The 14,880-nt window shown below is 44.4% G+C and overlaps 1 protein-coding gene across 3 annotated transcripts in view; it reads left to right on the forward strand.

The window, feature by feature from the left end:
- The first annotated feature begins 1,791 nt into the window (after positions 1 to 1,791).
- LOC126184636 (annexin B9-like) overlaps positions 1,792 to 14,880 on the forward strand; it is a 106,539-nt gene continuing 93,450 nt past the window's right edge. The window contains exons 1-2 of one of the 3 annotated variants that reach the window (XM_049927111.1): positions 1,792 to 2,123; positions 3,921 to 3,967. In XM_049927111.1, the coding sequence (XP_049783068.1) occupies positions 3,938 to 3,967 (30 nt within the window). In that variant the 5' untranslated portion in view covers positions 1,792 to 2,123; positions 3,921 to 3,937. The remainder of the gene's footprint in view (positions 2,124 to 3,920; positions 3,968 to 14,880) is intronic. The other 2 variants (XM_049927110.1, XM_049927109.1) reach the window with 2 other exon arrangements.

Consider the following 14,880-nt stretch of genomic DNA (forward strand, 5'->3'; position numbering starts at 1 on the left):
TAACCAAATTGGATGCTACGTCAGTCCATCTGGATACTGGACCTGACTTTATCGAGTCGGCTGTCCGACAAACGGAAACGAGCTAAAAATGGTAATGTTTGTTTATCTATGAGGTAACTTGCTATTGCAGCGCGAAAGATGTTAAGTAGAAGAATTAAAGAGACAGCAGTATTCTGCCAGCTCGCGTGTAAGTTGACTAGAATTTATTAATGGAAATTAAGTGCATCCCACGACAGTCACATAGTCATGGACAAATGACATGAGCGAATATATGAGGTGACGATAGATCATGGTAACACGAAACACACAGAACACAAAAAATATCAGACACGCGAGGGCCAGGTTTTGGTATGGAAAAATCGACAGATGATAGCGCTCCGAGTAAACTGGCAGTGAACTTCGAATTTGGGAAAATACGGCGCGACAATCCGTATTCTTGCTTAGCGAAATTCCAGTACTCTACGATAATATTTTTCGTCTATACTTTATGTGTGGGTCTGGTACTAGAGTTAATTTACTTTTAAAAAAAGTTGCCATTTCGACAGTGTGGCTGTTATCGAGTGGGAATTATGTTCCCAATTACGACTTTCTTGTGTGTATTAAACTCTTTGAATTGCATTGTAAATATGTTGCTCGTATTTTGCTTATTTTTGCTCTCATTCTTTAATACTGAGTGGGGTAAATGGTTCCGTATTTGTTTTTGCTTCATATGAAACACATGCTGGTTTCATCGCATGGTATACTGTGGACTTATTTCTATTTGTCACTACTTACTAATCCGTGAGTGAGCTGCTCCTTTGAATGCATTTTAAGTATATTGTTCGTATTCTACGTTATTTTTGTTTCCATCCGTTTTTTTTTTGTTTTGTACTCTCGCATTTAATGTAGGCCACCGAAATTTTCAGTGACTTCTACAAAATGTACCCTACTGTTTGCAGTACCTGTTAATAACATGTGAAAACATTTACGTAGCTACTGGCACGTTTTCAGCATTTGCAAGGGCGAACGCTCTAGTCACCAAGTGCACAAAACATACTGATCTACATCCGCCTTCTGCAATCCACTGTAAAGTGGATGGCACTCAGTGGCAAAAAGCAACACCATTTAAAGCACAATAACATATTCATTCCGTGACAAGATGTAATAATGATGAATACGAACCAAAATACCATAAAAACCTACCAACGCGGAGTTCTCCGTTAAATGCGAGGTAAAGTTTGTATACTAGATCGGTACCAGACTTCCTGCCACTACAGTACAACAAACCGAAAGACGGGGTTATCTTGAACAGATCTTTAATGCTCTATATCACTGAAACTGCATATTTGTGCAATACTCGAGTATAAATACGAACTCTATGTGAGAAGGTACGGAAAACGGATGCATAAATAAAGTACAACAAAAGCAATATACTTTCAATGGTTTTAAATCGAGCAGTAGACACACAGATGCGTAAGCAATAACAATAAACGTACCGTACGTCCACAGAACACCATGCAATGTAAGCAGCTTCTGTTTGATATAAAGAAATGACAATTACGCAGTCATTTACCCCACCCAGTATTAAGGATACTAGCAGAACGCAATGAGAATACAAGCAACATATTTACAACGTAATACAGAGCAAAACACACGGGAAGTCAAAACGACCAGCGCAATGTTACGAGTTCAAAACACTTCCCGTAAGAAACTAAAACAGATATAGAAGCCTAAAAATTAGCCAATGAGAAAGCGAGATGACGGACTGGTGTAAACCTAAAGCACTCCAAGTGGCCTGGCAGCGAACAAGGCAACAAGGTCATGTTAGCGGAAGTCCCTGTGTGAAATATATATAGCGTTACACCCCCGTGACCAAACATTTACAGTTGCCGTCCCAGCGCATGCGCAAGTGATTCTTGTAACCGCGAAGTATGAGCAACGAGAATGACATCATGACAGGAAGTTTTATGGTGTAGCTGATTCACGTGACATTGGTTGTGAATTGGGGCAAACGCTGAGACGTGTCATTAAATATTTGTGTTCTGACTGTGTTGGTGCTACACACAAGAGGTTTAGGAGAGTTTCACTAGGGCTCAGGTAATAACTGGACGACTGACGAAAACAGGTACCCCTTGTTTTGCCAGGTATTGTTATGCTTTTTTAATAAATTCTGTCAGGTTTTTAATTGCCATGTATAATTGTTAAATTTAAGTTACTGTTTTCCATAAGGAATGGAAACTGAGGCAATGAATTCCATTGTACCGCGATTTTGTGGGATTCTTGTCAGATGTTACTGATTCTCGATCTTGTAGTAAAGATGAGTTGGCCTAGGATAGATTCTTTTTGGCGAGCCCTAGTAGCGGAAGTAACAGTACACAATTTGGTATGATCTTCATAATAATATAATCTTATTGCGTCCTTCCTGGGAGCAGCCTCATTCTCCCCTCGCACCACCACTCACACTAATTGTATGGTTTTAAGATAGGGTTAGGCGAATGCATCGTTCCCTCTTACTTCATTACATAATTAGTAAACATACTCTCCTCATTCCTTGCTCATGAGCTAAGAAAACTAGACGTCCAGTTAACTCAGTTCATGCCGTTTCATTTCTTCATTTGTGTGTCTCATACTACCGAGTGGAAGTTTTCCTCTCCATACCTTCCTTTCACAGTATAACCAGTTTTCGCTTCCATTGCTTCACATCTTTCGATACCGTACTATTAGTCTAGGCTGGGCTGGGTTAATTATCACACGAAAATATTGGGGGTAATTAGCAGGCCGTAACACCATTCCCATAGCAATCTGAACTTTCGTTGTCAAATAACTTTTATTTTCTATTAGAGCAACTTCCTCGTGCAGTTATACGTATTTTGAATCAAATTGTTCTCTTTTTATGCTGTACAGTAGCATTTGTTTTGGAAAATGTAGCAGACAAAAATTAGTAACATTTTCATCTTTTGTAACCCTGTCCTCCATGGTTGTGTATAATATTATGATATGTTGATAAATTTTATTTTAGGGACGGCTGAAAACTATTTCATTCAGTTGTAATTAGACTGTCCGAAAATAAAAATTAGATAATTTACCAAACTTCTCTGCAGAATCATCATCCTATATCAAACACTTCCCAAGAAAGAAATAAAATTTGTATGTTAGTGTAGCAAGAAAGGAATTTCCGGAAAAAAGCAACACCTGTTGTTTTAATGTATTTTTTCAGGCGGCATATTATTGTGTGTGTATTTGATCTTTCAAGCAGTTTCAATTTTATAACATAAGACTACTCAGAGGAGTACTCCACACCTACAAGAATAATCTGGTTTTTGGGTCTATGGAACGAAAACTGAATCTAATCTCCAGCTACTATATGCAACTACAGAATTGAAAGAAAATCCCATTGTAAGCATCAGAAGTGTTGCCAAGAAATATGAAGTGAGGAAGGACTCGTTATTTTCTCATCTTAAATTTTTTTAAAAAGATATGAGACTGATAGCAAAAGTTACATTTTTGTGTGAAAATTACCTGGGGCTATGCTACTGTGTTAGACAAAGATTGAAACTGATTGTTCTGGGCATATACTCTGATGAAAATTATATACAATAGAGCCAGTGGTTTTAGGGGTGATATTCTAATTTATTTCCATTAATATAACTGATTACACAGTATACCACACATCAAATGTGAATGAAAGTTCCACACCCCTTTCCTCACCTAGCCTCAGTAATCTATGGGCTGATTATTTTTTGTTTTAAGCAACCAGGAAAACGGTACATACATTATTGTATGATCTGCCATTAATTCTTTAGATGATAATAACATAACAAAAGATATGCTTGCAGATTTTTTATATCAGATCTATGTATGAAATATTTCATTAAATGTGGGTCTGTTGCTGTGAAAATTTTGAAATAATGTTTTGATAATTTTACTGTTGCTTATTTCAGATAACATATATTCACCAATGGCTTCTCAGTCATATTACCGGTCACTGGTAAGTAACTAGGCATAGTTGTTGCACTACAGTGTATTTTTAAAATATTTGTTTTATCTATGAGGAGATATTTGTGAGCCTACATAAAATTTGAAAAGTTAAGTTTGTATCTACAGTGAGATTATATGCTGGAAGGCACACATTGTGACATGTGGACTTCCACTCCTCTTTCATGCCTGTACCATTTACCTTATAGTCTCCTGTTCATAATTTCCCTCCCCAACAAACCGAGCGAGATGATGCAGTGGTTAACACACTAGACTCGCATACGGGAGGATGACGGTCCAGTCATCTTGATTTAGGTTTTCCGTGATTTCCCTAAATCACTTCAGGCAAATGCCAGGATGGTTTCTTTGAAAGGGCACAGCCGACTTCCTTCCCTAATTCAATTGGACTGATGACCTCGCTGTTTGTTTCTGTATTCCAAATCAACCAGACAACCTCCCGAACCTCTGCTCTTACTCCATAAATCGTGACTGTTTTCTCTACTCTAAAAGTGTCTAATCCGATCTGACCAAATGGAATGAATTTTATTTATATCAGCATGATGTGAGAGCATTTGTGTTGCAATCAGTTGACATCTCCTTTCATTTCAGTTACAGATTGTGTAGCAGTGTAGATTACTGTCCATTCCTGTAAAAGATTTGTCTAAAATTTCACTTGTTCTCCATTCCTAAACATAGTTTCTTTTTCATATTGTGCAGTAGGAGTTTGCATCTTAAAATGTTACTATTTATTTATGTATACATGTGAGCAACTATTGTTCTTTGGTAAAGTCTTCATTTAATTTCCACCTCTGTCCTCTTGGCCTAATGATAGTTTAGTGAAAATAGTATAATAATTTATCAACCCAAGAATCATTTTACAATGATACAGGATTTATCTTCATATATATACAAACATATACACAGTTGTGCAATGAGGAGAGGACAGGTGGTCAGCCATTGCCTTCGTGAACAAACCATCTTGGCATTTGCCTGTAGTGATTTAGGATTACATGAATCACGATGGCCAGACAGAGCATTAGCCTTCATCCCCACAAATCTGAGGCTAACATCTTATGCACTGCCTCATTACTTTTATATTTAGTATACATTGCTGTGGCATTGCCATGCCTCTGTTATAGATCCATTTCTTTCCTTATGCCAGTCTGAAAAGCTGAGTCAGACTTCCTTCATGATTGAAATATTGAACTCGGAAAGAATGGCGAGACATTATTATTATGCACTATGCTCACTTATTTTTTTTATTAACCCATACTCAGATTACTCTAAATAAACTTTGTGTGCAGTTTTTAAGAGGTCGGCTTTGACTGCATGTATAAATAAATGTATTTTAGTTAACTCTTTCATTTCCTGCAGTTTTAATTCCAGATAGGAAATTCTGTTTAGAATTTTTTTCCCCTTAGGTAACTGTTACTCGAAACTAACTCTTGTTCCATAATAGTGTGTAGAACTATTTGTGACACACTTATTAATGTTTTTCATGATGCGACCAACTGATTGTAGGTAAATGCACTCAGTGCAGGAAGGATACACATTTTTCAATATTTTATTACTATGAGCCTTGATTTGATTTTTAATAATCCCAACAAATTGCAGTTGTTAATCATATGGTGATTTTCTGCTGTTTGAAAACTCTCTCTCTCTCTCTCTCTCTCTCTCTCTCTCTGTGTGTGTGTGTGTGTGTGTGTGTGTGTGTGTGTGTGTGTGTGTGTGTGTGTGTGTGTGTGTTTTTTTTTATTCCCAAACCCAGAAGTAAACCTCATAGATAAAATCTTTAATGGACATAGGAATAATATCGAACCACAAGGCACTGGTTGTTACATACTGAAATGACCCTAAGGGCATAACATGCTTATGATGTTTCTTTGCCAGTATCTTCCTGTGTTCATTCCCTGTCAACTGAAAATCAATATTCATCCCTAAAATACTTATTTGCTACACACTAAACGATGTATCATTTATGCTGAAAGTGGCAGACGTTCTCTCCTTTTAAGCTGAAATTCAAGCTAATTTTTGTTAACAATAAAAATTTATTACATACTGCCTAGTCATACACATCCTCCAGCAGTTCTGGTTTTTTATCAGTGGCTAATGCTGCTGTCATCAGCAGAGAATATTTTCTACATGTGTTATAAAACTCATTAAGGGGAAGATAAGATCCAAGATTGCATTAATCATTCGTTAGCTTTCTGCTCAATAGTATTGATATGTGGAGATGTCATAGGTCATTTCACTTGTGTGGTTTAATACTCAGCATTCCAGAAGCCACAAATTTCTCCTGTGTGATGCTAATTGATAAGCACCACAGTGTGTTCAGATTTAAAAAAAAAAAAAAAAAAAAACCCTAAGACTTTTTGGGTGATAAGTTCTCTAGTACTGTAACCTCTGACTCTGCTTCAGCAATCATCAATTGGCAAAACTGCCTTTGTTGTGAGGACAGTATAATATAAACTGAAAGGGGTATTGTGTATAGTTGGGATGGCTCAGGTTTGTGGGGCTCTGTTGGATTGTTGTTGTGGAGTTAGGATGGCAGCTGTGGGGAAGGCATCTGGCTGATGAGTTGTTTTAGAAGCAGCACTACTATGAATAGTAACAGGACACGTGTGTTTAAAAGTACTCAGTTTATAGACAGATTAAGATCACTTTTTAGATGACACTTTGCTTGGGAACATAGTTCCTCCAATAGGAGCTCTTATCTCTCAAGAACAATTCTCCATTGACACTGTGTTGCAACAGTGGTCATTTCAGTTCCAGTTTTAGAGTAGTATAGTGTACACTTGTAATCTGTTATTAGACACTGCCAGCATCCTGCTCCCTCTCTTTAGAGCCCTACCCAAGGTGCTCCTGACAGCCAAAATGGCAGCACCATAATGCCATGTGACAAACTTCAAATAACAAGTAATTTTAGCAAAAGTATAGTGAAAAGGGGATGTCTTATGAAGAGCTATCCCTTCTACATTTAAAAAGCTCTGGAGATAATTACACTACCTTTTAAGTCTTTAAAACATCTCCATAATGGCACACTTCTCATAGACAGTGATAACATGTCCAGCTTCTTAACACTAAAGTCCTACCAGACTACAGAACAACCAAAGTTCCTAAACTTCAGTAAGGATGCCATGTTATGCAAGAAACTGTTGGAAGTATACACTAAACAAGCAGCAGAGTGAATGGGAGAAAGATGATAAATCACATAGAAATGTCACATAAAGAGTAACTGGTGTACTGGGAAGACAGGTGGTATCATTTTTAACAGTTAAGTGAGCAGTGCTTTCAGAGTATATGAAGATTTTGCTTTCTCATTGATAGTCAGATCATCTTGGCATGCAAGGGTCAGGCAATATTTATAAACTGATAATATGGTTACCAAGTGTGGAGTGAAGGTAGCCCACAATTATGAGCTTTAAAAAAAAAATTTACTTTCAATTTTAAGGGCCTAGTTCTCTTTTCCTATAACACCATGTGATGCTTTTGTCAATGCCTCACCAAGAACACAAAATTATGTATCTGGTACCAAATCCTGCAGTTTTCAAATATAACTGCAGCTACTTTTAAATTGGTGAAAATTCTTAGCTGCAGTGTCACCTATCCCATTATACAGAGTGAGTCAAAAAGGACTGATATAGAAATTTGGAATGTTATAGAAATTTATTGAGTTAACTTACAGAAATGGTACATGTATCATTTTGTAGCAAATAACTTAAAGTTTCACATAAGTGTCAAATGTCATTTTGGTTCAATGTGACTACCATTTGTGATGTGACAAACACCACTAATCAATTTCTTCCCACACTCATTGCGGCAGATCGGATGTAACTTCTGCAACAGCAGTGTGGATTAGTTTTTTCAGGTTGGCTTAATTGTTTGGTAGGGGTGGAATATGTATTTGTTCTTCAGTAGAACCACAGAAGCAGAAATCCTGTGGTGTAAAGTGTGGGGAGTGAGGTAGCCATACTATTGGCTCTTCGCGGCCAATTCACTGACCTAGGAAGTGATTATTGATGAAACATTGACCTTCCATGAGGGAATAAGGTGGTGCACTGGCTTGCTGGTAGTAAACCATCCCATCTTGGTCATCTTCATCGATCCCCCCAGGGCCCCCCAGGGGGTCCACAACTCTTTTGTGGATACGTGCGTAGCGAGCACGGGACCCCGAGCTAATGTGGCCTTCCTTCCTTTCCGGGCTGCATACCTTCCCATTCCGCATCCTTCCCCATCCCTCTCTTCGCCCCTCCTCCCCTCACCTCTGGCTCTTTCCTTCTCTTTCTCCCCATCTGGGAGTATGGTTTGTGCCTACGTCCGGAGACGGACGCTCGTAAATGTACTGCATTTCTTGCCTTCCTTGCTTTTATGTCTTCTTCCTTCCTTTGTCCTTCTGTCTTTTTCCTTCCTTTGTCCTTCTCTTTGTCCTTTGTCCTTCTCTTTTCCTTACCTCTTCTCTTTCTCTTTTCTCCGCTGCGGCGTTTGAGACCTCTCTTCCTTCCCTTCCCTTTCTCTTTCTTCCTCCCTGTGCGTGTCTGAAGGCCGACCCACGCCCTTCGTGCGTAGCCGGTGACGGGGTAACGCGTAATTCCCCGCCCCGGGTAGACAGGTAGGACACGTACGTACCCCCTGGTAACGGCCAGGCCCAGGGAGGGGTGATTACCGGAGCTGATACCTTCCGAAACTGCCGATTGGTCCCTCCGTCCGTTTGTCGGGAGGTGTGACCTGAGGTGTGAACAATCACCTAAGGCGGGAGTGCCCTCAGAGAGGGCCCCCACAAGGGAGGAGCGCGCCATCGGAGACGCCGGTAATCATGGGGGATTCTTCCGCAATGGTTTCCTCACCTTCCACTAAGTCTAGTCACAAACGTAAGCATACTGAGTCTCAGCCACAGACGATTCTTCCATCGTTGCCACAGTTCCTTGTTGTTTCTCGGTCTGATGAAGGTCACGACTTCTCCACGGTCAACCCTTTCATTATTCAGAAAGGAGTCGACGCAATAGCAGGTCCTGTAAAGTCTTGTTCCAGATTACGGAATGGCACCCTGTTGTTAGAAACACACAATGCCCTCCAGTCACAAAAGTTGCTGCGTACTTCTCTGCTCCACACCTTCCCTGTCCGGGTGGAACCGCACCGTACCTTGAATTCCTCGCGTGGAGTCGTTTATACACGCTCCCTCGATGGATTGTCTGACGAAGAAATTCAGCACTATCTGTCTGACCAGGGCGTAACGGCAGTTCATAGAGTAATGAAACGGGTTGACACGAACATCATTCCAACCCGCACTGTCTTCTTGACATTTGACACAGTTCAACTCCCATCGAAAATCAAAGCAGGCTATGAGATAATTTCCGTTCGCCCTTACGTCCCAAACCCTACGCGTTGCTATCGATGTCAGCGGTTCAATCACACCAGCCAGTCCTGTTCCAATCCAGCCAAATGTGTTACGTGTGGCACGGATGCCCATGAGGGTGCTTGTCCACCTCCATCCCCTCGCTGCATCAACTGTATGGGTGACCACGCTGCTTCCTCTCGAGATTGCCCCGTTTTTAAGGATGAGAAGCTCATCCAGGAAATAAGGGTGAAGGAAAAGGTGTCGACCTTTGCTGCTCGAAAATTATTCGCCAGTCGCAAGCCCACCGTGCCTCAGACAGGAAAATACAGCACTGTCCTTGCTTCTCCCCGGCCAACAAAGGAGGCGGCCACGCAGACTTGCGACCTCACCTTTAGTACCACGGTCGTCAGATCGGCCAGCGCAAAGATCGCTCGTTCAACCTCACCACTTTCGCCTGCCCACTCTATGGCTCACCCTTCGTCGGGTTCTGCTACATCTCGAGCCCAAAAGTCGGACGCCAAGTCTTCGAAAAAAGAGCATACTCGTGAAGAGTTTTTACGGACCGCAGCTTCACAACCATCGGTTCCTCCTTCCTCTAAACAACATTCTTCCAAGAAGGCTGCAAAGAAACCCAGTTCCTCTCCTTCTCCGCCAAGGCGTGCCCCCTCTACAGCACCACCTGGCGGAAATCGCCCTCGGCCATCTTCTGTGTCGCCGAGGCGCACTGCTGGTGGCCGGTCAACCGGCCGATCGCTGGTGGCAGGGACTGCTCCTGACCAACTTATGGATCAGGATCTTCTGCCTTCGGCTGAATGCCATTCCATGCTGTCGGTTGCTAGCTCCGAGCAGTCTTTGAGTTGACAGCAACTTTGGTCACATTCCTCCATTCTCTTTTCACCCCATGTCCATTATCCACTGGAATATCCGCGGCATTCGAGCCAATCGGGATGAATTGTCGGTCCTCTTACGCTCCTACTCGCCGGTCATCTTCTGTCTTCAGGAAACAAAGCTGCGTCCCCATGACCGCTTTGTTCTCCCTCATTTTCAGTCTGTCCGATATGATCTCCCCTCTGTTGAAGGCTCTCCAGCCCATGGAGGACTCATGATTCTTCTCCGTGATACTCTCCATTATCACCCAATCCCCTTAAACATTTCCTTCCAAGCTGTCGCCGTCCGTCTTTCACTTTCCGGATACACGTTCTCTCTTTGTACTGTATACATTCCATCGTCCACACCAATGGCACGAGCTGATCTCCTTCATCTTCTTGGTCAGCTTCCACCCCCCTATTTGCTGGTTGGGGACTTCAATGCCCACCACCCGCTTTGGGGATCTCCACACCCTTGTCCACGTGGCTCCGTATTGCTAGACGTCTTCCACCAAGCGGATCTAGTTTGCCTCAACACTGGGGTCCCCACATTTTTGTCTGCCTCCACGACAACCTTATCTCATTTGGACCTTGCGGTCGGTACTGTTCCGCTAGCTCGGCGCTTCGAATGGTTCGCCCTTGATGATACACACTCGAGTGACCACTTTCCATGTGTCCTCAGACTGCAGCCTCAACTGCCATATATGCGCCCGCGACGCTGGAAGTTTGCCCAAGCCGATTGGACACTTTTTTCGTCTCTCGCGACATTCGATGACCGTCGCTTTCCCAGCGTCGACGATGAGGTCACACACATTACCGACGTTATCCTTACAGCTGCGGAACGTTCAATACCACGCACTTCCGAATTGCCCCGGCGCCCCCTAGTTCCTTGGTGGAACGAGGCATGCCGTGACGCAATACGTGAGCGGCGACGTGCTCTTCGCATTTTCCGTCACCATCCTACTTTGGCCAACTGTATCCGCTATAAGCAGCTCCGTGCGCGATGCCGTCGCGTCATCCGCGATAGCAAGAAGGCAAGCTGGAAATTCTTTATTAGCTCATTTAACACCTTCACTCCCTCCTCGGAAGTTTGGAGTCGGCTTCGACGGTTCTCAGGCGCGCCTAGTTTCTCCCCGGTTTCTGGGCTCACTGTCGCGCATGATACCTTAGTGGACCCCGTCGCAATTTCTAACTCGTTGGGTCAGCACTTTGCTGAGATTTCGAGCTCTTCAAATTACCCGCCAGCGTTTCTCCCGAAGAAACGTGCAGCGGAAGTGCGACCTCTTGCTTTCTCCTCCCAAAATCACGAAAACTACAATACTGTTTTCTCCATGCGGGAACTCCAACATGCCCTCTCATCTTCTCGCTCCTCCGCCCCAGGACCGGATGGTATCCATGTCCAAATGTTGCTGCATTTATCCACCCATAGTCTGCGTTACCTCCTTCGCCTTTATAATCGAATTTGGACCGGCAGCACCTTTCCCAGACGGTGGCGGGAAGCTATTGTCGTTCCCGTTCCGAAACCTGGAAAGGACAAACATCTCCCCTCTAGCTATCGCCCCATTTCTCTCACGAGTAGTGTCTGTAAGGTTTTGGAGCGTATGGTGAATTACCGTTTAGCTTGGTGGCTGGAATCCCGCAGCCTTTTAACACCAGCCCAATGCGGATTTCGGAAGCATCGTTCTGCAGTTGACCATCTTGTCGCTCTCTCCACTTATATCATGAACAATTTTCTCCGGCAACGCCAAACGGTAGCAATATTTTTTGATCTGGAGAGAGCATACGATACCTGTTGGAGGACAGGCATCCTCCGCACACTGTTCTCTTGGGGCTTTCGAGGCCGGCTGCCCCTTTTTCTTCGCGAATTTATGGCAGAGCGCACTTTTCGGGTGCGGGTGAACACTACTCTCTCCCGTACTTTCTCCCAAGAAAACGGGGTACCCCAGGGATCCGTGCTGAGTGTTGTACTGTTTGCCATCGCCATAAATCCAATTATGGATTGTCTCCCTCCTGATGTCTCGGGCTCCCTCTTTGTGGACGATTTTGCGATCTACTACAGCTCTCAACGGACCAGCCTTCTTGAACGACGTCTTCAAGGATGTCTCGATCGCCTCCACTCGTGGAGCATCGAAACTGGCTTCCGTTTTTCACCCAGTAAGACCGTTTGTGTCAATTTTTGGCGACGTACGGAGTTTCTTCCGCCCTCCTTACATCTAGGTCCTGTCAACCTTCCGTTTTCAGACGTCGCTAAATTCTTGGGTCTTATGTTTGACAGAAAACTATGCTGGTCCTCCCACGTTTCTTATCTTTCGGCTCGCTGTCTGCGATCACTTAACACCCTCCGTGTCCTGAATGGTACCTCCTGGGGAGCGGACCGAGTGGTCCTTCTCCGCCTCTATCGCGCCTTAGTGCGCTCGAAATTGGATTATGGAAGCATAGTCTACTCCTCTGCTCGGCCGTCTATTCTTCGGCGTCTCGACTCTATCCACCACCGTGGATTACGTTTAGTGTCTGGAGCTTTTTACACTAGCCCTGTGGAAAGCCTTTATGCTGAGACTGCTGAACCTCCGCTGTCCAATCGGCGAGCAGTCCTCCTGAGTCGTTATGCTAGCCGTCTGTCTTCCATGCCTGCTAATCCAGCCCACGACCTTTTTTTCGACGCCTCCTTTGATGTAGGGTATGCAGGCCGCCCCTCCTCCCTACTACCCCCGGGAGTCCGCTTCCGTCAACTGCTCCATTCTCTTTCCTTCCGCTTTCCTAAACCCTTCCTGACAACTTGGGGTACAGCGCCGCCTTGGCTCCGTCCCCGGATCTGCCTGCTCCGTGACCTTTGTCAATTTCCCAAAGATGGTACCCCTACACTTGTTTATCGTCGGGCATTTGCTGCTCTATGTGCAGAAATGACGGACGCCACATTTATTTACACCGACGGCTCGAAAACATCGTTAGGTGTAGGGAGTGCCTATATTGTTGGCGACACCCCAAATCGCTTTCGGCTTCCCGACCAGTGTTCGGTTTATACTGCGGAGCTTTACGCTGTTCTCCAGGCTGTCCACTACATCCGCCGCCATCAGCGGATACAGTACGTTATCTGCTCAGATTCTCTCAGCTCTCTCCTCAGTCTCCAAGCTCTTTACCCTGTGCACCCTCTGGTCCACCGGATTCAGGACTGTCTGCGCTTGCTTCACCTGAGGGGCGTCTCAGTGGCGTTCCTCTGGCTCCCGGGACACGCTGGTATCTGTGGGAATGAGGCGGCCGATATAGCGGCCAAGGCCGCAGTCTCTCTTCCTCGGCCAGCTATTCAGTCGCTTCCCTTCACCGATCTTCGGAACGATTTATGTCGCCATGTTGCTCATTTATGGCATGCCCATTGGTCGGCACTTCCCTGTAATAAATTGCAGGAAGTGAAAAGCCTTCCTTGCGCTTGGACCTCTTCCTCCCGAACGCGTCGTCGGGAGGAGGTAATTTTAGCTAGACTCCGGATAGGGCATTGTCGTTTTAGCCATAGACATCTTTTAAGCGGCGATCCTCCCCCACTCTGTCCCCACTGCTCTCAGCTGTGGACGGTAAGACACCTTTTAATTGAATGCCCCTATTTTAATCCGTTACGCTCCCGTCTACAGCTATCGCCTGATCTATCGTCGATTTTAGCAGATGACACGCGCTCCGCCGACCGCGTTCTACAGTTTATTAGTGACAGTGAAATGACGTCAGTCATTTGAAGCTTTTTTTGGGGACAATCACCCCCTTTCTGTAGTGGATTTTTAAGCAGTCTTCTATTTTTAGTTTCTCCAATTTTCTGACTTTGTTCCCATTGCTGCTGGTTTTAAATTTCGGTTTTTTACTGTCTTAGGTCACGGGCTGGGCGCTAATGACCATAGAAGTTTTGCGCCCTAAAACCACAACAAAAAAAAAAAAAAAAAAAAAAAAAAAAAAAAAAAAAAAAAAAAAGATCCCCCCCAGGGGGTTCACAACTCTTTTGTGGACACGTGCGTAGCGAGCACGGGACCCCGAGCTAATGTGGCCCTCCTTCCTTTCCGGGCTGCATACCTTCCCTTTCCTCATCCTTCCCCCTCCCCCATCTTTGCCCCCCCCCCCCCCCCCCCCCCGTCACCTCTGGCTCTTTCCTTCCCTTTCTCCCCCTCTGGGAGTATGGTTTGTGCCTACGTCCGGAGACGGACGCTCTAAACTGTTAAAATTCCTTGCTTTCTGTACTTGCAAGTCTTCGTCCTTCCTCTGTCCTTCTCTTTTCCTTCCCGCTTCTCTCTGCACTTTCCTCTGCTGCGGCGTTTGAGACCCCTCTTCTTTCCTTTCCCTTTCTCTTTTTTCCTCCCTGTGCATGTCTGAAGGCCGACCCACGCACTTCCATGCGTAGCTGGTGACGGGGTAACGCGTAATTCCCCACCCCGGGTAGACAGGTAGGACACGTACGTACCCCCTGGTAACGGCCAGGCCCAGGGAGGGGTGATTACCCGAGCTGATACCTTCCGCAAGTGCCAATTGGTCCCTCCGTCCGTTTGTCGGGAGGTGTGACCTGAGGTGTGAACAATCACCTAAGGCGGGAGTGCCCTCAGTGAGGGCCCCCACAAGGGAGGAGCACGCCATCGGAGACGCTGGTAATCGTGGGGGATTCTTCCGCAATGGTTTCCTCACCTTTCACTATGTCTGCTCACAAACGTAAGTACACTGAGTCTCAGCCACAGACAGTTCTTCCATCGTTGCTAC

This window comes from Schistocerca cancellata, chromosome 4, assembly GCF_023864275.1.
Source record: "Schistocerca cancellata isolate TAMUIC-IGC-003103 chromosome 4, iqSchCanc2.1, whole genome shotgun sequence".
In the NCBI taxonomy this organism is placed as follows: domain Eukaryota; kingdom Metazoa; phylum Arthropoda; class Insecta; order Orthoptera; family Acrididae; genus Schistocerca; species Schistocerca cancellata.